General features: G+C 36.5%; 1 protein-coding gene across 3 annotated transcripts in view; it reads left to right on the forward strand.

The window, feature by feature from the left end:
* MTRR (5-methyltetrahydrofolate-homocysteine methyltransferase reductase) overlaps positions 1–20,843 on the forward strand; it is a 28,168-nt gene extending 7,325 nt beyond the window's left edge. For all 3 annotated transcript variants that reach the window (XM_041475993.1, XM_041475992.1, XM_041475994.1), the window contains 13 exons: positions 697–850; positions 3,969–4,086; positions 5,004–5,376; positions 8,182–8,304; positions 9,914–10,067; positions 10,847–10,935; positions 12,621–12,801; positions 13,971–14,013; positions 14,443–14,629; positions 16,912–17,030; positions 18,493–18,585; positions 18,673–18,852; positions 19,813–20,843. In XM_041475993.1, coding sequence (XP_041331927.1) covers positions 697–850; positions 3,969–4,086; positions 5,004–5,376; positions 8,182–8,304; positions 9,914–10,067; positions 10,847–10,935; positions 12,621–12,801; positions 13,971–14,013; positions 14,443–14,629; positions 16,912–17,030; positions 18,493–18,585; positions 18,673–18,852; positions 19,813–19,957 — 1,959 coding nt within the window. In that variant the 3' untranslated portion in view covers positions 19,958–20,843. The remainder of the gene's footprint in view (positions 1–696; positions 851–3,968; positions 4,087–5,003; positions 5,377–8,181; positions 8,305–9,913; positions 10,068–10,846; positions 10,936–12,620; positions 12,802–13,970; positions 14,014–14,442; positions 14,630–16,911; positions 17,031–18,492; positions 18,586–18,672; positions 18,853–19,812) is intronic.
* The last annotated feature ends 3,408 nt before the right edge of the window (positions 20,844–24,251 follow it).

Below are 24,251 nucleotides of genomic sequence, written 5' to 3' on the forward strand. Positions count from 1 at the left end.
GGGCCAGAATTAATCAGACTGTAGAGCACGGTGTCTGATTGTCACTCTTCAGAGCTACCTTAGTTTCCCCAAAAGCACCAGAGATTTTTTTGGGTTGGTGATCTCAAAGGTCTATGATTCTGTAACATGGAAGTTACTAGACAGGACCAAATGATACTTAATGGAACTTAGAAATTATCCTTTCACTTTGTATGGCCCTACCCCACTTATCTGTGTGAAATCATGAGGATTATGTCTGTGTGACTGTGTTTATATACACAATAATACTTTTTCCACTTGACAAATAAAATACTATTAGGACTGTGTATTTAAGCTGTCTGAGTGCAGTTGTGAAGTATTCTTCATGTATATACTAGCTCAAAATGCTGCCCTTGGACATTGTGTATGGGATCATAGGATATTTCAGGTTGGGAGAAGCTTTATGATGTCATCTTGCAGCAAGGCCAGTTGAGGTCAGAGCAGGTTCTTTACAGCTTTATCAAATCTGGTCTTGAAAATTCCAAATATGATCATAAGTTGCATCCCCAAAATTACTTGTAATTACTTGAAAGACTTTCTGTGGCTTAATATAGGTAAAATGAGATTAAATGGGTTTTGTGTACACTTGGGAAGAAGAAAAGTGGGAGATATTCTATCTAAGGCCACAATTATGTATCCAATGGCACCTTGTAACTTAACTTGTTCTATTGCTTGTAGTATAACCTGGAAACAGAAAAGGATCCTGTAGTTATTGTTATTTCCACTACTGGGACAGGAGAACCACCAGACACTGCCCGCAAGTTTGTGAAGAGAATTCAAGACAAGAGCTTGCCTCCTGACCATTTCGCACATCTCCAGTATGGATTGCTAGGTGACTTAATATTTTCTATATTATTGCAGAACTTGTCTGTCAGTGAGTAATTTTTATATTTCTTTTATTTCTGAATAGGTGGTTTGGGCTTTTTAAGTGCTTATAAAACATTTATTTTTATAAACAGCAGTTTTATGTAATGTCCTCTATGAGCAATAAAGGCAAAACATCACCAAAATTATCTGAATGTAAGCTACCAATGTAATTTTTTATAGCTTAATTTTCTCTCTGCATAAAAACTATATGATAGAAGCTACCTATAGCTGTTTGAAGTTTAAATTTCATGTCAAGTCTCTATGGAGATTAGTAAACTAGATTAGTTTACTTGGCTGTGTGAGTCATTGGGCATTTTCCTCTACAGAGGGAAAGGCAGTGCAAAATGTTCTTAAAAGTAAAAACCTTAAATCTTTCCATCCCTTTAAATTTGCAATAATACTTTTGTTTGAATGTTGTACTCATCAAGAGAATGCATGTACCTTCAGCGTCAAGATGGATAAGCAAAATACAGATTTGGCAAAATACATTATATATCTTGAGCTGATTGTAAGGTTAGTTTGTTCAGTTTTCAAATTTCGTTTATAAACAAACTCCAGAAATGTCTATTTAAACCTAGGTTATTTTTACCTGACAAGTTTTATTTGATATATGGGAGTGAGGAAACATCTAAGTTTCTAATAAGGAAGGGTCCCATTAGAAGGAAATTTCTACTGGGTATAGAATGTGGAAGTCTGAACTATATGCGTCCTAATCATGTGGCATTTTGAGAAGCTGTTATGCTGTTGCCTAGTTACACATAACAGTTTGTGAAATGGGCAGGTTTTTCATAGCTGACGACATACATATGTGTATGTATAAAGGTAAGTATTGTATTAGCCCTGAATTTTATTATGGCAGGAATTATTATGGTGTCTAAATTACAATGCAATTCAAGTTTAACAAGTTATCAGTCTTAAAATACATTCATGGTGTCCATCTAAATTGGTCCAATTAAATGTTTGCTCTGAGTTATGTACTTGAGAGAAATCAAAAGTCCTCTTAAAAGGAAAAAAATAAAGGCTGTTAAAAGGAGAGGGGAATGCTCCATTATTAGGCGGCATCACGGTTTAACCACAGCCAGAAACCAAGCCCCACCCAGCTGCTCTCTCCTTCCCCCAAGCCCTCCCTGGTGGGATGGAGGAGTGAATAGGAAGGGTAAAAGTGATTACACTCGTGGGTTGAGATAATGACAGTTTAATAGGGAAGGCAAAAGCCATGAACATAATTAAAGCAAAACAAGGAATTAATTCACCCTTCCCCGTGGGCAGGCAGGTATTTCAGCCATCTCCAGCAAAGCAGAGCTCCATCACACATAGCAGTGATTTGGGAAAATAAATGCCAACACTGCATATGTCCTCCCCTTCCCTCTTCTTTTTCCAGCATTATCTGCTGAGCATGATGCCATGTGGCATGGGATGTCCCTTTGGTCATTCTGTTAGGGTTATTTGTCCCAGCTGTGCTCACTTTGTGCACCCCCAGCACCCTCGCTGGTGGGGAGAGCAGGGGAGGGGAGGGAGGGGAGGGGCCTTGGCTGTGTGTAAGTGCTGCTCAGCAATACCAAACATCCCTGAGTTATCAACACTGTTTCCAGCACAAGTCCAAAATACAGCCCCATACTAGCTATGTTGAGGAAAACTAACACTATTCCAGCCAAAACCAGCACAAGTGGAAATAACATAGATCCAGTGGTTTGAAATTGCACACAAGAAAGGGTCAGGCTGTGAAAAATTACAATGGCAATAGTGAACCAGTGCTGTGGATGACTTAGAGAATTCATGAAGATGGACCTAAAACCAGTAGTCTTTAGGATTGCTGGGCAAGCATCTCTAAAGGATGATTCATCATTTTTGTGGGGTGGGTCAGTGATTTGGTTGACCTCTTAAAATCGTGGATCTTCCATGGGCATAACCTCCTGAGTGCACTGATTTTCAGCTGGTAACAAAGAGCATCTTCACTTAAACCAGCTTCACAGCAGTTGAGGAGCAGAAAACCCAGTGCAGGTGAAACAATATCTGCAATGAAATCTTTGATTCCTGCACAGGAAGTTGCTGGACTAAAATCCCTCATGCAGATGTTTCAGCTTTCTTCTTGTTTAAAATCACTGCTATGTTTGATCCTTTCTTTTCCCCCAAGTTTCTAATATTTTAAAATTTCTTTTAATACTCTCTCATGTTGCTGACATTATTAACAACTTAATCCTGAAAGATCATTTATTTTGGTAGTTTATCAGTTTTCAGTTCCTTATATTTTTCCTGTTAGCGGAATTTTGTTTGTATTAAAAGCCTCAAACTAAAAGCAGTATTCTTCTGGCATGTGAAATATTGAAAGCAAAGTATTTTCAGAGTATTCTCTGTCTTACGTTTGGGAAGAAGGAGACAGATTTTCAGCCCTATTTTGAGACAAACACAGTTTTGTTTGAAATTCATATACATGTATGTATATTTCAATGTAGCTTCTGAATAATACACTTACAAATGCAAGTGTTTAAGTATATCTAGAGATCACAATTGTATTTATCACAGAATCATAGAAGGCCTTTGTTGGATGGGGCCTTTAAGATCATCCAGTTCCAACCCCTGCTGTCGCAGGGACGCCTTCCACTTTTAATTCCACTAGACCACATTGCTTAAAGTCCCATCCAGCGTGACCTTGAACACTTCAGGGATGAGGCATCCACAACATCTTTGGGCAACCTGTGTCAGTGCCTCACCACGTTCACAATAAAGAATTTCTAATATCCAATCTAAACCTACTCTCAGTTTGAAGCCATTCCTTCTTGTCCTGTCAACCACGTGTCCTTGTAAAAATCCCCCATGTCTTTCTTGCAGGCTTCCTTCAGGTACTGGAAGGCCACAGTTAGGTCACTCCAAAGCCTTCTGTTTTCAAGGCTGAGCAAACCCAATTATGTCAGCCTTTCCTCCTAGGAGTGGTGCTCCCTCCCTCTGATCACCTTGGTGCCCTCTTGTGGACTTGTTCCAACATACCTGATTCTTTTGATTGCCTGCAAGGAAAGTCTGTCCTGACTTTGTGTAGCCTGGGAGCTGCCTGGTTGACACGATTCCTCTTTCCTTGAATTTGCCAGGTCTGGGAGATTCAGAGTACATGTTCTTTTGTAATGGTGGAAGGACAGTAGACCGACGACTTCAAGAACTTGGTGCCCAGCACTTCTATGACACAGGATTGGCAGATGACTGTGTAGGGTAAGAGCTGACTGGGTTTGGATTTTATTTCTTCATGTTGCAATATTTGTGTAGGCATTTGGCTAAATGTTCTGAACTGTTTGAAGTCCATTGAAGCCAGATACTCAGCACTTCGTAGAAATGAGTTCTGCCTGAGCACAGTACACCTTTTAATTGCCATTAAGTAAAACTCCATTTTTAAAGTGTGAGGAAATACCTGTAATGCCTGGAAAAATAGTATTTAGCAGTTTTAAAAATGAAATAAGAGTGAGTAGAGGGGTTTGAAAATGTAGTTTCTTATTTCTTTTTTTGTTTCTTTTTTCTCTTTTGGGATTGGGCAGAGGATCACTTTAGAGTAATTATGTAAGAAGATTTCTCTCTTTGCTGTAGAGAAATTATGTAAGAAAACAACTCCCTGTTCTGCTGTTCTTTCTCTTTCCGGTAGGCTGCAGTCTTGACTTAGTTATTTTGAACTGATGCTTTTATTGGTTCTGTGCATGATGATGCAAGGCAGTTGAACACAAACATTGTCATAACCATAAAACTTATCTCTTGTGTTCTGAAATAATATAAATGGGCCATTAGTGTAAGCTATTGATGTTGCTGTTGCACAATGAAAAGTTGCATATTCTGCTGCCATTCCTTCAACTTTCTGTCATAAAGTTCAGCATATGAAAATAAAAATGAGAAACTGTAAGAAGAGCAAGGCTGTTATACATTTTGGACTCTGTAAATTTACATAGTGGTAACAACTAAATAATTTTTTTTTTTTTTACAAAGAAATAATCTTGATAACAACTGCAGATATATATTAGAAATGGAAAGTGAATAGTGTTTTTTGCTTTTGTGGTGTTTCATTATTTGTAAATTAACAGTTCTGGAAGTCACAATAATTCATCCATGCATTTCTTCTTCTTTTTTTTCCCCTCCATTCCCAGTTTGGAATTGGTGGTTGATCCTTGGATTGATGGACTTTGGCTTGCCCTCAAGGAAGCATTACAATTGCAGAAAGAGAAAGAAGGCATGAGCAATGCTGTCAGTGCTGTCTCCAGCTCTCTCTCTACAGCTCCACATGCTGTGCATGAGCTAAAGCTAAGCTCTGAAGTACAGAACTTGAAGCTAGAAGATGAGGGAGCAGGGGGTTCTGATACTCTGTCACAGAAACGGGATGGCATCAATCTTGAGGCTCCAGCTAGAGACACCGAACCTTCACTTGTTCATTCTGTCCCTCCTGTCTCTCAGTCTGCTCTTAATATTCCTGCCCTGCCACCAGAATATATAGAGGTGGAGTTTCAGGACACCCAGGGTGAGGTAAGGACTTCCCTTTGAGTGATGGAAGCCTCTAGCTCTTGTAGGATTATGGGTGTATACTCCTACATAAGGCTCAGAAGAGCAAGTGAATGCTTATATAATGGAGATATGTCCTCAAATGCAAGAGGCTTTTGAATTTTAACTAAAAAGTCCATTTATATTGAATGTAGGTGCCACCATATGGGTTATGGACACTTAGGTCAAGATGTAATTCAGCTAAATAATTGGTATTGCACTGTCAGGAAGGCAATAATTCAAATCCTCTGTGGCTTATAACATGTGAAAACATCTTGCTGTAGTGAGGAGTACAGTAAAGTTTCTGTTCAAATCTTTTGTACTTCCAGAATGTGCTAAGAGGCTGTAAAATTGCTCAAAACCTTGCTGCATACTTAGTAATGGAGAAACTTGTCATTGTGAAAACATGAGCATTATTTTACTGTGGGGAGTAGAAGGTGAACTGTAGATCGAAAGCTGGTATGCTTTTCCTATTGAAGGCACGTTGAACAAAGACCTGCTGTACTAAGAGAATTAGCATGAGCTGGCAATCATCTCCAGCTGGCAAGAGTGACTCAGCTTTCCTAGTTGCCTGCAGAGGGCAAATGTTTCAGTTATCCATGCAAGGAAGCAGTGAACCCTGGCTGCTTTTTAAATGACAGGGAGCCAGGAGCTGAGTGTGGTAACAAATCCAGTGTTGCTACCCACTACTGAAGCAATGCAAAGCAGGAGATGGCCTGGATCAACAGGATCTGTGTCCAGTCATGGGCACAGTTGAGCTTGAGCTGCCAACCAGTGCTGCTGTAATGTAGCTGAGGCCAGGGCTGAAGAAGCAGTACTGAGCTGAGGTGGGGGCTCTGGGCACAGTCCTCTGGTGTGGCTGCTCATGATCATGAAAGCCCTTTAGTAACCCAGACTCTGATGCTCTCTCTGTTTAGACTGTTAATGGAAAGGCTGAGACAATCACTTAGTCTAGCTAATATAGTTATGGAAGGGTGTATGGATTTAAACACTGGATAATTTTGCTTTTCTTTTAAACCTCTAATTGTTGGTTTTGCTCGGGTTGTTGAATTTAATAATCCAAATTCTTCAGGTTTGTGATTTATTTAGAAGTACTCTTCTATTAAAGAGTAATAGTTGGGTTGAATGTGCTGCTACAGTCCTTAAAAGAGCCCATTTTCTTAAAGTCAGCATATATTCAGACTGAATATGGTTTGTCAGGTTCTAATACTGATGCCTTTTCTGTATATAGAAAAAAAAATTTGATTGTGCTTTGGAACAGCAAATGGAAGAAGCTGAATCTGCTAATCTGGAATTCAGTGACAGATTAAGGATTATAGTGCAGATTTCAGATATAAAAGAGGGTGGTCATCTTGAGCCCGGGAAAGAAGCAAATGCATGTTTGTGGGTTTTTTCCCTTTGGAACTATTTTTGACACAGTTGGCTAGATCTTGTCAACAAGTAGGTTCTATGTAGGGTCATGTTTGGTTTTGCAGGTATCACACAATTCATGTCCTTTTTTGGTATCTCACATTGCAACAGAAGCTATGGATATCTTCTGAAAAGCAGAGCTGAAGTTGGTGTGTTTTGAAATTTGTCAAGGTGAGGTTTGGATATTTCCACAGAGAGACTCCCTGCCATTTAAAGAAGGCCTGGTACATGATCTCTCCAGTTACTTGAATGATCTTGTCTTGGGCCGTTGAGTCTCAGGGTTGGATTTGCCAGTTGCTGCATAGTAACAGCAGAGCAGAATAGTGAGTTGGTCTAAAGCATTTCTGGGAAGTGTAAGATAATGCAATTTAGCTTAATATTGATTTCATTTTGCCTTGAATTTGACTTGGATGGGATACAAATGTAGACAGTTACAACAGTCCAGCTGATGCACAATGACTTGACATGGCCCAAGCTATTAATCACTATGTCAAAAACTTAAGAAAACAAATAAACTTCCAACTGTTGGTCTCACATGATTCTCTTGTCTCCTTTTTTAAATAAGAAATCTTCAGATTCATGAATATTCCCGTGTTGGTAGGATGATTCCTTTACATTTGACAGAGTATTGTTAAAGGCATTTGGTATCCTTCCTGCCTCTTTTTATTTTTGTCTGCATTGATCTCAAATTAAACTTGCTGACTATAGTGATGGAGAAATGAGGGCTGTATTCTGATCTTCGGGTGGCAGCCTTTGACATATGTGATCTGGAATTATTTTTGGTGCCCATTTGTCATACTTGGGGCACATTCTTACCTGTGTAAAAATGTTGTGCTATAATATGATGCTGTCTTGTAGAGTGGGTTTTTCTCATTAGCTCTAATTTAAAAATCCTTTTATAAGTTGCTTGTAATAGTAGACCCCAAATGGACTCCAAAGCCTAAGCTGTAAACCTGCAGTGATGTAACTTCTGTTCTTACTTCTTATGTCCATTCTATACACCTAATAATCCTTTAATTAGGCAGGAGTTTTCTGGGGTTTAACATAAATGCCATTCTCTAATTGGCTATTTTCAAGGCAGTTCTTGAAAAATGAAACAGCTCACTGCATTTGATAATAATGTAGGCCCATTAGTCTGTTCAAGCCTGCTGACTTTTTGTAATTGAATATATGCCAGTTATTGCTTAGATGTGCTTTTTTTTAAAAAGAGCAAAACATTATATGTGTATATAAGGTTCATGGTTTTCCTTATTGTTTTGAGTTGTTTTCTAAGATTGTTTCAAAAACAACCTGCACCAACACCAATTCCTGTATGTCATAGTAAGATGTCATAAAACTGATTTGCATTTTTAGTGTAAGTTTTTGTGTCATCTTTTTCAGAATCCGCATCTGTCTTCCCTTATCTCAGAGGGAACAACCTTTGAAGTGCCAGTTACAAAAGCAGTTCAGCTCACTAGGGAAGATGCGATAAAGACTGCATTGCTCTTAGAGCTCGATATTGCAGTAAGTTGGTGATGGCTTCTTCTTTAGTGGGTTAAAATAAAGGGTGAAAAATGTGTGTTATGTATAATAACTGAGGGGGGAAAATTATTTATTTGACTGTTCAAAAAAAAAATCTCTATTCAGTAGGATGTCAGCTAATGCTGATCTATTTTGTAAATGTGAAGTTTAATTTATTTGCTGAAAAAGAGGACTCCGTGGAAGTCAAAACAGGAGCAAAGTGTCAAGTTAATTTCTTTGTTGTTCCATGGATATATTGAGTGAAATACCTTTATGAAGGGAATTTGCAGTGGAGAAAGGCAGTCAGGAAATATTGCAAATGAATAATCTTTCAGTTTATGCAACTTGAAGAATATTCAGAAATGGTATAGTAAATTGTGACTGTTTATTATGGTGGGTAATCTACACAAGTAGTAATTTCACTAATAGTATCAAGCAGTAGGAATTGTTAGCTCTTGAGCACTGTTTCTGCCTTTGACATTCATTTTGCTGTGCCTTGTTAACATGCTACTCAAACTGTCAACCTTGGTTACCCTCAGTTAAAAATATGGTTTGGTTTAATCAGTAAAGATCATATTTTGTTTTAAGATGAAAGACAGGTAGAGGGTGCACCATATTACTTTATAAGAAATCTAGAAAAGGAAAGAATGTTACTTTTAAGTGGCTTCCTGAATTGATAGACTATTACTTTTGGGATATTGTGATTTTGACAGTACCATTTGTTGGACTCTCTTAGCCTAATCTGTCTCAATATGCATGAGACATCTTTAAATCTCAGTTATAAATAAATTCTATTAAGTTTTGAGCGACTGATTCTTTGAGCGACATGGTTTTTGCATGTATTTGTGTGTTTATATGCATTCTGTCATCAGCACCCACTGAAAATATAAGCATTTTCTTGCCTTTTTCACCTAACATTCTTGCTAGTCTGTGCAGATCACTCACCTGATGCATAGGAGAAACATAATGATGCAAATATAATTCTGCATGTTCCTTTAACAGTCAGAAGCTTGAGCTGCACACAACAGTTTCAGCAGTTGCACACGAGAATCTCAGGCAGCTAAGTAGAATCTAGGTCTTAAGATTTGAATTTTCATTGTGTTCTTGTCTGGTTATTTTTCTTCTTTTCCTCCAAAAAAATAAAAGGAATTCTGGTCATTTCTGTCACAATTTATCAAATAGTTTAACCAGCAAATTTTCTTTTAGTAATGATGCATATCTATAAAAAGTTGCATTAATTATCAGGACTTAATTTCTCTGCTCTTCTCAAACCAGAAAATGTAGAACATCAGTAATTAATGATCTGGGCTGATTATATAACACAACCTCTTAATACGTATTTATTTTCTTTCTGTTTGGGCTGCTCAGCAGTTCTCATTAAAGAGTGACCAAATATTTAAACCAGATAAGGAAAGACTTTTTCTAATTAGTGAGGTTAAGCCTGAAAAAACATGACTACTTCATTTCTGATGTGCTCAAAACAGCAAAGTGTTACAACAGAGTAAAAATATTTGACTTAATGTGTACTCAATAGTAGGAAGGTTATTGTCAGGAATGAGAATGCCTTGGTTTGTAGTAAGATTTTATAGAAATGTTTCATGTTTTAAAACAGGATACAGCTTTTGAGTACCAGCCTGGAGATGCCTTCTGTATGATATGTCCCAACAATGTCAGTGAAGTGGAAAAACTTCTTCACATTTTGGGGCTTTCTGAAAAAGGAGATGACTTCGTTTGTGTAAAAGTTAAGCAGGGCACTAAAAAGAAAGGTATGGTGTGATGCACTGGTCATGGAACAATGCTCCTTGCTGTGTTAGTAGGAGTTGGTGTGCATACTTTTGAATATTTTTACTGTTAGTATGGGAACACAGCTGTCTTTCATGGAGGCATGTTGGAACTCACAGTGATGTGTTAAAAAAGAGGATGCATAAGAATACTGCTGCTGGTTTTACTGTAGATGAGTAGATGAGCTCTTGACTGGGTACTGCAGCCTGGCATTGGCATGCATCCATCTCATTCTTACTCTGTGCTCCTTCATGTTTGTGGAGATAAGGCTTTAATCACATAACCTTACAATCCCTCACTTGCAAGTAAAATCTCCTTGCACAACACTGCATGTCAGTCTGTTTTACATCCTAAGCAGGCTGCACTCCTCAAGGACAAGCCTTAGTGCTGTTGCAAGGTGCCTTTTAATGGACTTTTAGGTCTATGGATGTGTTCTGCTGAGTCTTATGATGTCATACTTCAGAAGGAGTGGCTTCAGGTTCGAAGTGTGCCTGTGTACTGCTGGCTGGACCTGTGTGAATTACTTTCCTGTATTGCATTTGGGGTCTTAATGGTACTGCTGAGTTGTGCCTTTATTTCCACAGGGTGGTGTAGGGCTCTTTGTTATTCTGGTTCATAGGTAAATCAGTTCTCACTGAGATTCCCTGCAATTTTGAGGGCTGCGCAAGTTGTCCATTATGTATGAGATGTTTGATGTCCCTTTTGTATATTAATAGATGCATATTTTACTTTGTTTTTGTTTTCTTTTCTCCCACTGAACTAGGAGCATCTCGTCCACAACACATCCCTGAAAGAAGCACTCTCAAATTCATTCTAACCTGGTGTCTGGAAATAAGAGCAATTCCCAAAAAGGTGTTTATGTGTTTTTTCTTCTAAAGAGAAATCAGTAATTCTATGCTATATGGTCTCTTACAGATCTGTCCTTACTTTTTGTGTAGTTATAGTATCTCCTGGTGAATAAGGATTGTCAGTTTGTATGCTACTGTTTGTACTTTACTCTGAGAAAAGTCACTTCTGGTAGTTTATCTGGCAGACATTCCTGTTCTGCAGTATCTTGATTCATGACTAGTCTGGAAATAAGTTGAAAAATATTAGATAACTTGGTGCCAGGTAACTGGGAAGGCTGACTGAACCTAGCGCAATAGTGATTTTAAAGTAAACAGTCTTTTTAATCAGAGGGAGCCACATCTGTCAGGTTCTGTTGTTAAAATACGCATGTTGCTGTGTGCAAATGTACCACAGTGTCCTTTATATTAGCTCTCTTAGTCAGAGCATGGTGCTAGTAACCCTGTGTGGGCTGTTCACTTAAGAGCTGGAGTTTATGATCCTTGTGGGCCCCTTCCAACTCACAATATTGTGTGAAATCTGTGAAATTTTAAAGTTTTTCTTTAACATTTCAGTAACATAGCAGAATTCAAAGGAAGATTTTTGCTTTTTTAGCATTTGTTCTCACAACATGTATGCATTATTTTCCTTTCATTTTGTGTATGTAAAAAAATCACAGCTTCTAACTGAAAATGCATCTGTATTTCTGGTGTTGTCAAAACATATTTTAAAGACAACTTCATATGAAAGATGAAGCTAAACAATTGTGTGGTCAGGTCTCTGAGAGAAATCAGTTTCTGGGAGGAACTTTTTACTCAATTTAGTGGATTTTGCAGCAGAAGACAATATTCCCATTTTTCCAACCTTTTCAAAACTGCATTTAATATTTTTGAAAATTTGTCTCAGCAATGAGAGTAGGCAGAGGGTACTGGCTGGGGAATATCACCGAAGCCAGTTTTTATAACCTGTCTGCTGTATTAAGTCTTCAGCCTAAAATGTGCTTTATGCGACTCCATACTCAAAACTATTGTCTGGAAGCGCTGTGGTTGAGCTCACATTATTTTCCAAGTATTCCTTTGTGTAGAATGTGTCTGATTGCGTTTGGTGTTGTCTATCGCTTTTCTTTTATGCACTGTGTCTATTTCCATCTGTCTTTTTTAAAAAAGTAACTTGTAACTACTTACATCCAATCTTCACTTTAGCTTACAATGCTCAATTTAACTTTCCTTTAAGAAAAGTACACTAACAGTGTGTAGGCATAAAGTACAGAATAAAACACCACAACAACATTAACATGACTCATTTAATACCATACTTTATTTACAGTCATATCTCTTCTAAGATTTTTGTTCTTTGTTTCCTGGCTTCTGTATCCTAGCAAATGGTGTTTTGTCTTGAATTGTGTTATGGAGCTGCCTAACTAAAGTGTAAATAGGGGCAAGAAGAGCACCTTTCAAAATTAGGAATTTTGTGGGGAATGTCTTGTGCCTGTTTTTTTGTCTCTTCTTTGCTCAGGGTAAGTAGGATTTTCTGATGTGCCAACTTGTTGCAGACATTAGAAGAGCAATCAAAAAAAAAATTGAGAAATAAAATGTATTATCCATTAACACAATTCCTGTTCCCAGGCAACTGAAGTTTTTTCCCAGTTTTGTGATCATTTTCCCAAATGGACAAGTTTTTTTACCCTTCACTCTTACCTTTCTTCCCTACAGGCATTCTTGCGAGCTCTTGTGGAATGTACCAGTGATGCGGGAGAAAAACGGAGGCTTCAAGAGCTTTGCAGCAGACAAGGAGCCTCTGATTATACTCGCTTTATTAGAGATTCTAATGTTTGCCTCCTGGATTTACTTCATGCTTTTCCAAGCTGCAAGCCTTCACTTAGCCTATTAATTGGTAAAAGACTGATTTAGATTTAATTAGATTTGGTTTCTGAAAATGCGTCAGACTAAGTGTTCAATTCCCCAAGAAAGGGGAGTAACTGTTCAGTTAACTGCTTTAGGAATATAGTTTCTCTAGTGATCAAGCTGAAACTCTTGGTGGGGAACAAAGCTCTGTTCTACAGTTCATAGTCTTTGCCTTTCTTTCTGCAGGCATTTAGGTTGATTCCAGTGCTTTGACTCTGCAGTATTCCTGTACATGAAGTAAGCATAAGGTGCTTGCAGGATTAGGGTCTTTATGAATCAGTTCATCAATTGCTTACAATTAAAAAAGACATATTTTTGCCACTCCTAATTTCTCTGCCTACATAGTCTTTTCTTGCACTTTTACCTGTTAAAACAGAATGGTCTTCCCAGTATATCTATATTTATGCTATTTATGCTATGTCTAACACACTCACAGAGTTCCTGATATAAAATACTGAAAGGATGGGACTACACCTGTAGCCATGTCAAATACATCTGAAATTGCTGGCAGTTACTTTTCAAATTAAATCCAGAGTTTCTTAATGTCTTTCGTAATATAAGTCAAAGAAATTGCTTTCTGTGTTCTTGCAGTCATTTTGTCCACCTTGCCCCAAAATTGCTGAAAGGGTTTAGTTTAAGCAATTGTTTAAGCAATTTCATTGCACTATCTTTTCTTAACTCTGACTAGCAACTGTCTTATATAGAGCACCTTTAAAATATGTCAGGGTGTGCATGTGCTGACAAAAAGACTAGTTCTGCTTATGTGCACACATAGACATAAATGTGTGTCTGATACATATAGGGATGAGCTCATAGAGGAAAGATGGGGAAAATTAAATTTCAAGCTTCACCTCATCAGCAACTGGCAACTTCTCTGTACACCTTACAGTCACTTTTGTTTGACCAAGAACCCCATAAATTAACTGTTATGGTCTCGTTGTATAGGATCTCTGATTGATGTTCCACAAAGTCTAAAACCCATTCAAAATAAAGTTCAGTTAATTGCTTGTTTCTGAACCACAAACACTGAATGTTACTAAAATAAAATTACAGTTAAATTAAAATACCTTGTAATCTGTTGTAGTGTAAACACTCATTATACAGTATCTTCATTGGGGTGAATCAAATAAGTGATACTGGTTTTTTTCTGTTTTTCAGAACATCTTCCTAAATTACAAGCTAGATCCTACTCTGTGTCAAGGTAATGAAATATTCAAATTTTATCTTCTTTGTTGTTTAAGTATGGGGTTTTTCTCAAATATGTTTGTGTATGTTAGGATCTGAGGAGGAAGCAGTGAAGGAGAAAACGTAGTTATGACTATTGCAAAAAGCATTGTTTGACTATTTCAAAGAACATTGTTTTGAGTGTGTGGCAAGGCTTTGGTAAAGCTCTCAAGAGCAAGCTCACACACAGGTAAACCTCTTAGGAATTCAGATTCCCTTCTGTAGACACTGGTCTCCGAGTCCAGCCTTAAGACAATTTCTAACTAAATGTAAATATTATGCAGTAAGTTGAACATTGAGAATCTTGATTCAATTGCGATGGTTTGGGCTGCACACAGACCCACTGCAAGATTTTACAGCTGTCTGTCAGGTTTTAGGTGGGTTTTTAATATTTTTGTCTTTGCAGTTCAAACTTATATCAACCAGGAAGGATGCGCTTTGTATTTAATGTTGTGGAGTTCCCTGCCGGTCCCTCTAGACCAGTCCCACGGAAAGGAGTATGTACAGGATGGCTTGCTGAGTTAGTTGCACCTCTTCTGCACCCCAGTAAAAACTCTCAGGATACAAAAGGAGAAAGCTCTTCAACTGAAAAGGTATGAATATTAGCTCTGAAGTCATTAACTGTTCAATCTATGGATGTCTGAAACAACTGCAGGTTTCTTTGTTCACTGCTGTGATGTAGTGCATGTGGTTTAGCAGCATACACCTTAATTTTGCAGTTCTACCCTACTTCTGTATAACATGTCCAGAACTTCATTCCTAAGCGCTAAAGTTAAATTTTACTTATCTATGCATACCTAAATTGTGAAATTTCCCATTGCTGAAAGGCCAGACTTGTTTTCCACCTCCCTGTAGTCCTAAGTGTATCTTGAAGGACGTTTTCGTGGACTAAACTACCACTGTGTAATAAATGGTTGTGACTGCATCAGAGATACACTTGCACAGAGAGAGGCACTTGGTCATTTCCAGGAAGCAGTGGCAGTAATAGGGGAGAAACTGTAAAACTCACATTTCTCATCAGGTCTTCCAGAGTTCGTAAAGGCCAAGTTATTGAGTATGACACAGGGGTCAGTCATCTGTGTTTTTTTCTGGCGTGTATCAGTGATTGTTTGGCACAGTTCATATTACTGGGAGAAGGTACTTTATTTTTTTCCCCTCATTTAATTTTGTGGCAGAGATTCTGTGTAATTAACTGATCTCAAAGTCACTAGGTGTAATCTAATTATTAAAAAATAGGAATTCTACTATATAATTGGTATGTGTGATATACATATCTTTTCTCTAAAATAACTACTGGCAGCCTAATCTATATTTGACTATGAAAAATGGAAACAAGAATAGAATTTTGTTGGAAGCAAACTGTGCCAATAATTCAAGGTGTCAGTCAGACAAAATGGGGAAAAACACCACACAAGTTATCTTCGTTTTTTAAAACTAATTCAAGGATTAATATTTGCATCATATATCTTATTCCAGTGTTCACATCTGCTCTTTATTTAAAATATAATTGTTTTGAAATTAATTAAAAATCAAACAAGAAAAAGAGGTGGCTAAAAAGAAAAAAGAAGATTATTACAAAATGAGTCTAGATAAAGTTTAGAACTCTTTTGTCTACTACACAAGCTAGAATTCAGCATAGATAAATGGGCAGCAATGCACATAGATTGCAGATATATATGGGATAACAATACAAAACAGATGAGTGTGATCTTGCGCAAAAAATAGATTAATTGAATACACTTTACAGTATAAATGTGTTTACCATTTGCAGTCTGTTTTGGAAGAATGACCAGTTTGGAATCATTAATAGGGTAAATAAGCTCCTAACTCAAGTGTGGTGTGAAGTGTATATATATGTAAGTATTGTTCCCCACCAGAGAGAATTATTCTATTTTTTTATCATCATGAAACTAGGAAATTAATGCTCTTTAACATTGTTATATCTGTAGTGAATTAAAATATAAAAAACTTAGTGCTAAACCATTCGGATTTACACAACAAGGTTTAAATAACTTGGTCTAGTGCCTTTCTCCTTCATTAAACTTGAAAGTAAATTCAAATCTTTTCATAATTAATGCGCAAAATAAATCGGGTATTTGCTTATGATTTTAATGTATGAAGCTGTGGTATGGCTGCTGCTGAATCTTGAATAATCTCTTGGAATTAAAAATAGTAATCTCTTGTTTTCTGTAGATTATGTTGGCCATGTCTCAGAGGATAGGTATGGAGCTCATATGAAAATGTGACTTCCTTTCTGACACAGATATGAAAATTAGAATTACTGTTTATCACTGGGATTATATAAAATTTTTCTAAGATCTTTGAGCTGTTATGTGCCTCCCCTCACCCATATGCACTTTTGGAAATCATGTCAAACTTTCATGAAAATTAAGAAAGCAGGCTCTTTACCAGTAGGCTTCAATTCACTATAAACAAATCCTGACCTCCCACAATGTAAAAAAAGGTTGAGTTGCCTTTGATAGCAATAAACTAGCTTTACTCTCCTTTGAATGCCAACACCAAACTTTCTGTGCATTCTGTAACAGTATTCCCCAAATTTGTGGTGCAATCAATTTTCATATTCAGCAGCTCATGTCTGTGTGGTTTATCCCAGTTTTCCTCCAGATGGATTAATAGGTTTGTAAAGATGGCGTGGTTTTGTTGTTGTGGTTTTATTTTTTTTTCCCTCCAGAGACTTCTGTGAGATTTTATTCTAAATGTCTGTGTGGCATTAAAGATGAGCTCTGAAGCTCAGGATTTTGAAGGGTGTGTGGGTACATATGCTGTGTAAATATCCTGAAGGTTCTAAAAATGTCATGGTGTTTTTACTGCTTAAGAATACCCTTCAATTATATTTTACCTGATTTTATTTTAGATCTCTATTTTTCCTCGTCCAAACAATGCTTTCCACTTACCTGCAGACCCATCTGTGCCGCTCATTATGGTTGGTCCAGGAACAGGAATTGCACCATTTATTGGTTTCCTACAACATAGGTATGTACCAAGTCATTATCTGGAGAGCAGCCTTTTTATGTTGAGGAGAAATACAACCTGAGGGTTTGATTATAAATGCAGGGTTTTTTTTTTTCCTTTTTGTAATGGTGGTATGCTGATTATAAGCAGTCTCAATAATTTTAAACAAACATTTTTCATGTATTTATTGTTTTTCAAAGCAGTAAAACTTACATTTTCATCTGACTGTATTTACTATTCATAGTAGATATATGAGAAGTTGGGTGAATTGCAGAAATAGTAATAAGAAATTAAATCCTTTATCTGTTTGTGTTGCTGGTGAAAGTCCTGTAAGGATATGATAGTTTTTTATGTGTTGCTTGGCTTAAGTTTGTTATTCAATCCACTTCCTTGAGAAATGGCATCTGTATTAAAAGGCATATGGAATGTCAGGTTTTCTCCCATATTCTCTTATTTCTTTGTGGTTTACATTTTGGTATTTTAAGATAGGGATCTTGGCAGCAGAACCTTCAACTCAGCAGTAGTCTTGGGTGTTCGGGAGTTTGTATGTGAGGGAAGGTGGATCTCCTTATTTTCCCTCTCCAGCTACAGCAGTGTAATTTTGCAAGGCAAAGAGATGTTTGTTCAAAAAGTGACAGCATGTCACCAAGAATATGTAAAGCTTTGATCATTCCGAGGAAAAGAACAGGAGGAGTGAAGTATTTGGGTAGGAATTGTTCTAAGTTTTAAAGGTAACCAACACATATTTCAATGTGACTCATTAGTTCCAGCAAGGTAATAGAGTTTCTTCCGTCCTATAGCAATTATCAGAACATTTTATTTGAGAAAAAAGTGAAAATTTGACACGATGTTTCTAACTCCATGCTTTGCTTTAGCCAAATCATTGTGTACTCCTTAATTTTCTTTCTCAAATATACCTTTACCTTTCAAAAGTATTTTACATTTTATTTTAAAGTATAAATGAAATATCTCTCTCGGTGTAACTAGAAAATGGCAGCTAAAACTCCTTTAAAATAATACTTCCAGCATTATTTCAAGAAAATGAAATAATTTTTCTGATGATGTGGTAGTTAATTCTTATTCATAATATCTAGTAGGTATCTACAACTAAATGGAAAGCTTTCTAAAACTGCTGAGTTTTCCCAGATAGTTTTACATCGCTTCCAATGAAGGATAAAAGGTAGTGATTACCGTATTCAGCAGTCAGGATTATTTTGTGAGATGTTTGGGTGTGTCAGTCTTAACTATTCCAATATAAAACTGTGGAAAAAAAAAATAAATTTGAAGTTGATTGATCTTGAGCTGGTCTGAAAGTGAGTAGTCAAGAAAATCAAATGAGGGTTTGACTTTGATTTGCCTAAATCATTTCATGTTTCTGCCAATCCAGACTTTTTTTAAAATATTACTTTAAATGAAAATTAGGTTATATATGTTTCAGATTCTGCACTTGATAAAAAAAGGATTGAATTTTTTTTTTCTTTAGGCAAAAGCTCAGAGAACAACATGCAGACTGGGAATTTGGAGAAACATGGCTGTTTTTTGGTTGTCGGCATCGGGATCGAGACTATTTGTTCAAGCAAGTTCACTCTTTAACATCCATTTTGTATTCATGAGGGAATGCTCATCTCTGAGCCATTGCTAACAGGTTTTTATTACTTTTCAGAGATGAGCTCCAGTGTTTTCTTAAAAATGGAGCCTTAACTCATCTTAAGGTTTGTTTCTCAAGAGACTCTTCAACTGCGGAAATGGCCCCACCTAAATATGTGCAAGATGTCCTTAGGCTTTGTGCTAAGGAAGTTGCCAGAGTCCTGCTGAAGGAAAGAGGTTACTTCTATATATGTGGGTGAGTAGAGTGGAAATGGACTGCTCAGAAAGAGAGTAGCAGAAGTTTGAGGCTTTGTAAAGACTTAAGAGCTGTTTGAAAGAAAGGACCAATATGATGCTGAAAGAGCCTTCCTGAAGAGCTAGACTGTCATCCCTGTGTCCGCTGTTTTCCAGTATAATCTTGAAATACAGCTTGTAACCACACAGTTCCACTGATTGTTTTAGTCACTTATTATTTATTTTCCTTTTTTTTGTTCAGTATTCAATTAAATTATAGGAGATTTCAAGCCAGTTGATTTTTCTTTAGAAAATGAGATGTATGAATAGATGTGATGAGAAACTGCTCATCTGTGAGACAACAGCAGTCTTCTGTGTTCCAGGTTTAGGTGCTCAAGAATGCTAAAGCTCTGTAATAGTAATAAATTTTACGGTAGAAGGTTTTGTCTGTGGATGCTAACTTACCTGGAGGTTCAAGATTTTTAGAAAGTTTATTGATAAATGGACAAACTGTTTGAATATAAGGCCCAATGTTAATGTGTTTTCCTGCAGGTAAAAATGTCAGCTACTTGTATTGAAAATAGCATTATGAATAAGTAAGGGGTTTGGTACCAGTTTTTGTTTTTCTTTTTCTTTAATATCGGAACTCTGTAGTGATACAGGAATCAAAACTTATTCAGCAGGTCCAATTCTTCCTTAAAGAAACCAATTATTCTCTGCCAGCTCAACTAGGGTTGCAAGGCTTTTTACTTATGAGTTACAGCATGCTGAAAAGTATGTAGTGTTTGATTGAGAGAAACCCTAGTTAATGTCAATGCTCAGCTACAGGAAAACTCTGAGAATCATGCTGTACAATATAAAAGCTCTGGTTTTGTTTGGGATTTTTTAAATTATTCTTTCCTCTGTTGTCCTGCCTTTGAAGCTATTGATAAATGGAAAAATACACTATCATGCTTTTCCTCCTCTATTTTTTATTTTTCAGAGATAAGAAGCACATGGCTGATGATGTAAGTGATGCTGTAGTAGACATTTTAAGCATGGAAATGGAAGCTGACAAATTGGAAGCAATGAAAATCCTGGCCATGCTTCGAGAAGCAAAACGATATTTGCAGGATGTTTGGAGCTAAATGTTTAGCTTTTCCTATATCTTTGTAATACAAAGTACTTCCTTTTCCACATATGTTTTTGACTAAAAGTTATTGCCAAAAGTTCTGTCACTAGTCGCACAAAGGTTGACTTTCTCTATTGACCTTTCCAACAGGAACATGAAACCTTTTAAATGACAACAAACCAGGCTGGCCTTTGAGGTGTTTGGTTTTTTAGAGAAGTTTCATAATGGACTCAGTGCCTTGATTTTCTCGTCTTAAGATTGGGTTGCTGTATAAACTAAAAACTTACGTGCTTGTACAAACATAATTGTATGTTGACATTACATCATGTATCTTTTCCTGTAATATATACATAAAGAAGCTACAGAGTAAATATGTTACACACTGATCTGTGCATCATGAAATACATTATTAACTTGCCAATATTTACTTGAACACTTCTAGATACTTCCTGAGACTGCTTGCATTTTTTCTTATTGCACAATGACAGTAACTGCCAAAAAGGAATGAATGTCCAGGATGTTGCACAGAAAGGTTACTGAAAAATTTCAACTCCAAAGTTCTCTTTAAATAATTAGCTTTTCTATCACATCATTACATCATGTCTCAAAATTTGCAAGACACCATTTTAATGCTTATTAGATCTTCCTGCATAATTCTTTTGAAATTGTTTTCATTCCCGTCTCTGAAATGTTTGTGGTTTAATTTATGAGCAAACTCACCAGTTGCATTGAATTTGGTTGATGGAATAATATTGCTTGGTAAATACTTTCTCAGATTACTAAATTAATCTTCTTAAGTTGAAGACATAGAAAATATGGTGTTTTGAAAGTAGTTACCCTTAGGTATGGTCACCCACTGCAAAATAAAGTGGCTGAAAGCAAATTACTGAAGTGTGTGGTTGTCTTTCTAACAAGGGACATTTGGAGTACAAATAGGTGGAAAAGTAAAAGTAAGTCATTTATGCTTCTCTTCAGAGCCCTATATCTTCCCTCTGCTTTTTCTAACTTCTAAACATCCATGTTGTCTCCTCGATTCCAAGTCATGCTTAGACGTTTAAAGATAAACACAAAGTGCGAGTGAACATTTTAGACAAATCATTATTTATTTCCTGGGGGGAATTGTTGTTTTGTTTTGACTTACACATAATCAGAACCACATCACTTGCTGCAACTTTTGTTGTTTTCTAGTGAATATTAGTTAAAATTTTTTAAAAAATGGAAAAATTAGGATAATCAGTTAGAATAAAATAATGTGTTTAAAGAAGAAACATTTCTATGAAGTTCCTGGAAATGAGGTTATGATATAACCTGTGCAATTATTATTTAAGTAACCTTGGAAGATGACAACCAAAATTTTGTGCAGGAGTTCTTCAGCAGAGTGGTTATATCAATCTATGTCATGTAGTCTCTACAGAAAAAAACTCCACAGAGAGATGGCTTACAGTAATTGCAAACTGCATTTTATAATCTTTAGCACATAAAAGAGAACAGAAGTGCTTCTTTTTCAAAAGTACTTCAATTTTTAAACTCATGGAAATGATGAACACAGTGCAAATGTCAACATTTTGCATCAATGAATCAGCTTTACATATTTTTGAAAACTATTAATGAAGGAAAAACTGCTAATTTCTGAATAGTAAAGATAAATCTTTAACTACCTTCTGTTGGCTGGGATTTCTTTGGAAAAAGCACTTGCTATATCATGTGTATTCTCAGCTTAGGGTTTTCTGTTCCACTCAAAAGTGCTTGGAGATTACAGGAAAAGCAATGATTTTCTGACTGCTAGCTTCAGCTTTCCCATATCTCTTACAGGTATTCATTTTCAGACTTGCATCCCCGAAATCCAGGAGTTGCAGTGACCATTTTGGTAATACTGAAGGTATTACCAAATGGCACCCTTTGGGATACTGACAGCTAAGTGTCCTTTTCTGGTTGTGTATGTTGCATTTGACAGATATACAGTTGGTGTCCGTGCATTTCTCCTCTCCTTTATCAATCCTCAACAAAATTAAAACATTTGGATGATTTAGTGGTAAATCCTTAGTTAAGCACGTGACCTTTATTATGATCTCTTAGAAACACAAAAAATGGTTGCAGGTTATTATTAAATTTATAACTGCATGGTGCAAAGCCCAAAGCTCAAATTACCCCAGTAAACACCACTGTGTGTTATCTGAGGAGGAAGTTTCTTTTGGTGACATTGAACAAGGAGAATTTCTGAGATACAGCAATCATGGAGATGGAAAAGGCTTGCAGAAAAGCTGTGTTTTTCTTAATTATGTTTCTCTGTAATCAGATAATGCTGATTTATGACTCAGTGTTTCTTTTAGAAAAGCGTACAGGGTGGGTTTTACTAAATTTTATAAACTTAAGGTGGGTATTTTTTTTTAATGTCTTTTAATTTTCTTGTATTAGAGAAATACCCTGTTTCTGCTTTTCCTCAAAATTACAGAACTTGTTACAGAATACCTTTGTTATTTAAATGAAATAGTGAAGTATTTAAATATTTAAATATTTAAGTATATATTTAAGTATTAAGTATATATTTAAGTAATATTTAAGTATTTAAGTATTTAAATGAAATAGTGAAGACTGTGTGCTGTTACATTTAGGAGGTTTGCAATTTTTATGCTGCTAACAAGGACCGGAGGTTGTGCTAAAGCTGCTGTCCCAGAGCATTCCTTATGGCCTGTTTTCTCAGTAGTTTTTTAATGCTATCCTAAATTTGTGAAACAGGGTCGATGTTGAAATTTCTCTTTTAAAATACAGTTTTTAAAAGAAGGTTAATTTAACAAATTATTAAAGTCGTGCCAGTTTTTTTTCAGTTTGTTGGTTCTAAATTAAAGCTGACTTTCCTGCACCTACAAGCAGTAGTATTGCTTGCAAAAGTATACTTTTGCAGTATACTTGCAAAAGTATACTTTTCCTTCCCTCTTCTCTCCCAGCTTTTCAGGAAATCTAGCATATTGGCAGAAATAGAATGAATAGGATTTTTTAGCATGTCTAAAGATACTGAGTATCTTGAGAAGATTATTTTGGAAAATTACAAGGCCAGGTGAAAGAAATGGCAGAATCACAGAACATCGCTTGTGTGTCCATTTTAAGGGTTGAACTTACTGAATGGCACCCTGGATATTGAACAGCACAGGAGTGAGGGGTTGCAGAGAGGTTATTGGGAGTAAAGTACAGGTTGATCAGGTCTCATAAGCTCTTGGAGTAAGGTGGGGGCTGTGTTGCAAAGAATAGTTAGTAGGCAATTTTGAAATAAGGAAATAATTTGTTCCTTTCACCATTTCCAGTTATCAGCAACCATGATTTGTGCTGAATCACCCAGTGTTTTACACAAAATGAAATGTTTTGTTCTAAGGAGATTTAGATCGCTGGGATGAATCTTTTTGAGTAAATTTGCAAACACTGCTTTATTTAGTAAAATTGGCTTGTCCTATGTCAATACTTGTTCTGCCCAACTTTGTGAGGAGAGCAGTACCAACTGGTGTGCTATGCTTGTTGAATCTGTTTCACACAGAAGCCTTGTCCTGTTTTTCATGAGTCCTGGGGAATGTGTTGTGTATTGCTGTCCGCTTGTTTCCTTTGGAAATTAAGCCCCAAAGCCGCAGTTTTTGGCTTAACTGCTCAAATTTTACTTTTGGAACTGGAAATAGGGAATAAGAGTATTAGTTAAAGAGAAAGTAGGTTTTGCTAGTGCTGTAATTAGGAGTTCTGCTCATAAGTTTCTTTCTGTCTTTATATGTTCATGTTCACTGTCTAAAAGCCTAAAGTACAAAATTACAAAACCTCCCAGCTCAGATCACTGCCTGATACAGATTGGCATATATGTGTATACCAGGGAATGTTCTTGTCCCAAATTTTATCCCTGAAATAATGGACTTTTAAATGCATTTTAAAATAACTCTCCAAGCCTATATTTGCTGAAATTTAGTGTTTTGTTTGCCTCTAGTTTATCTGAAGATGAGATCACATATGGAAACTTGTACATTTTAATATGTGTGAACTCACAACACAGATTTTGTAGCAGAGGCCTTGTGTCTGCTCCCACCAGCCCTGATTTTACAAATATCTGCTCATATATATATATAAATAAAAACAGAAGTTCTGCAAATTAATGATATATTCCTTACTCCTGTGACATCCTCTTTACACTCCAGTTACTCTCAGTGTAGCTCTGCAGCTGATAATTAACACATCAGCTGCTGCTTATACTCAGGAACGTGGTGAAGTAATCTCATGGGGTTTTGTTTCTTTGTTTTCTTGGTTTTTTCACAAGGTGTGTTTTTTGTTGTTTCCATCAA

Source organism: Pyrgilauda ruficollis, unplaced genomic scaffold (assembly GCF_017590135.1).
Source record: "Pyrgilauda ruficollis isolate IOZ18807 unplaced genomic scaffold, ASM1759013v1 scaffold37, whole genome shotgun sequence".
Lineage (NCBI taxonomy): Eukaryota > Metazoa > Chordata > Aves > Passeriformes > Passeridae > Pyrgilauda > Pyrgilauda ruficollis.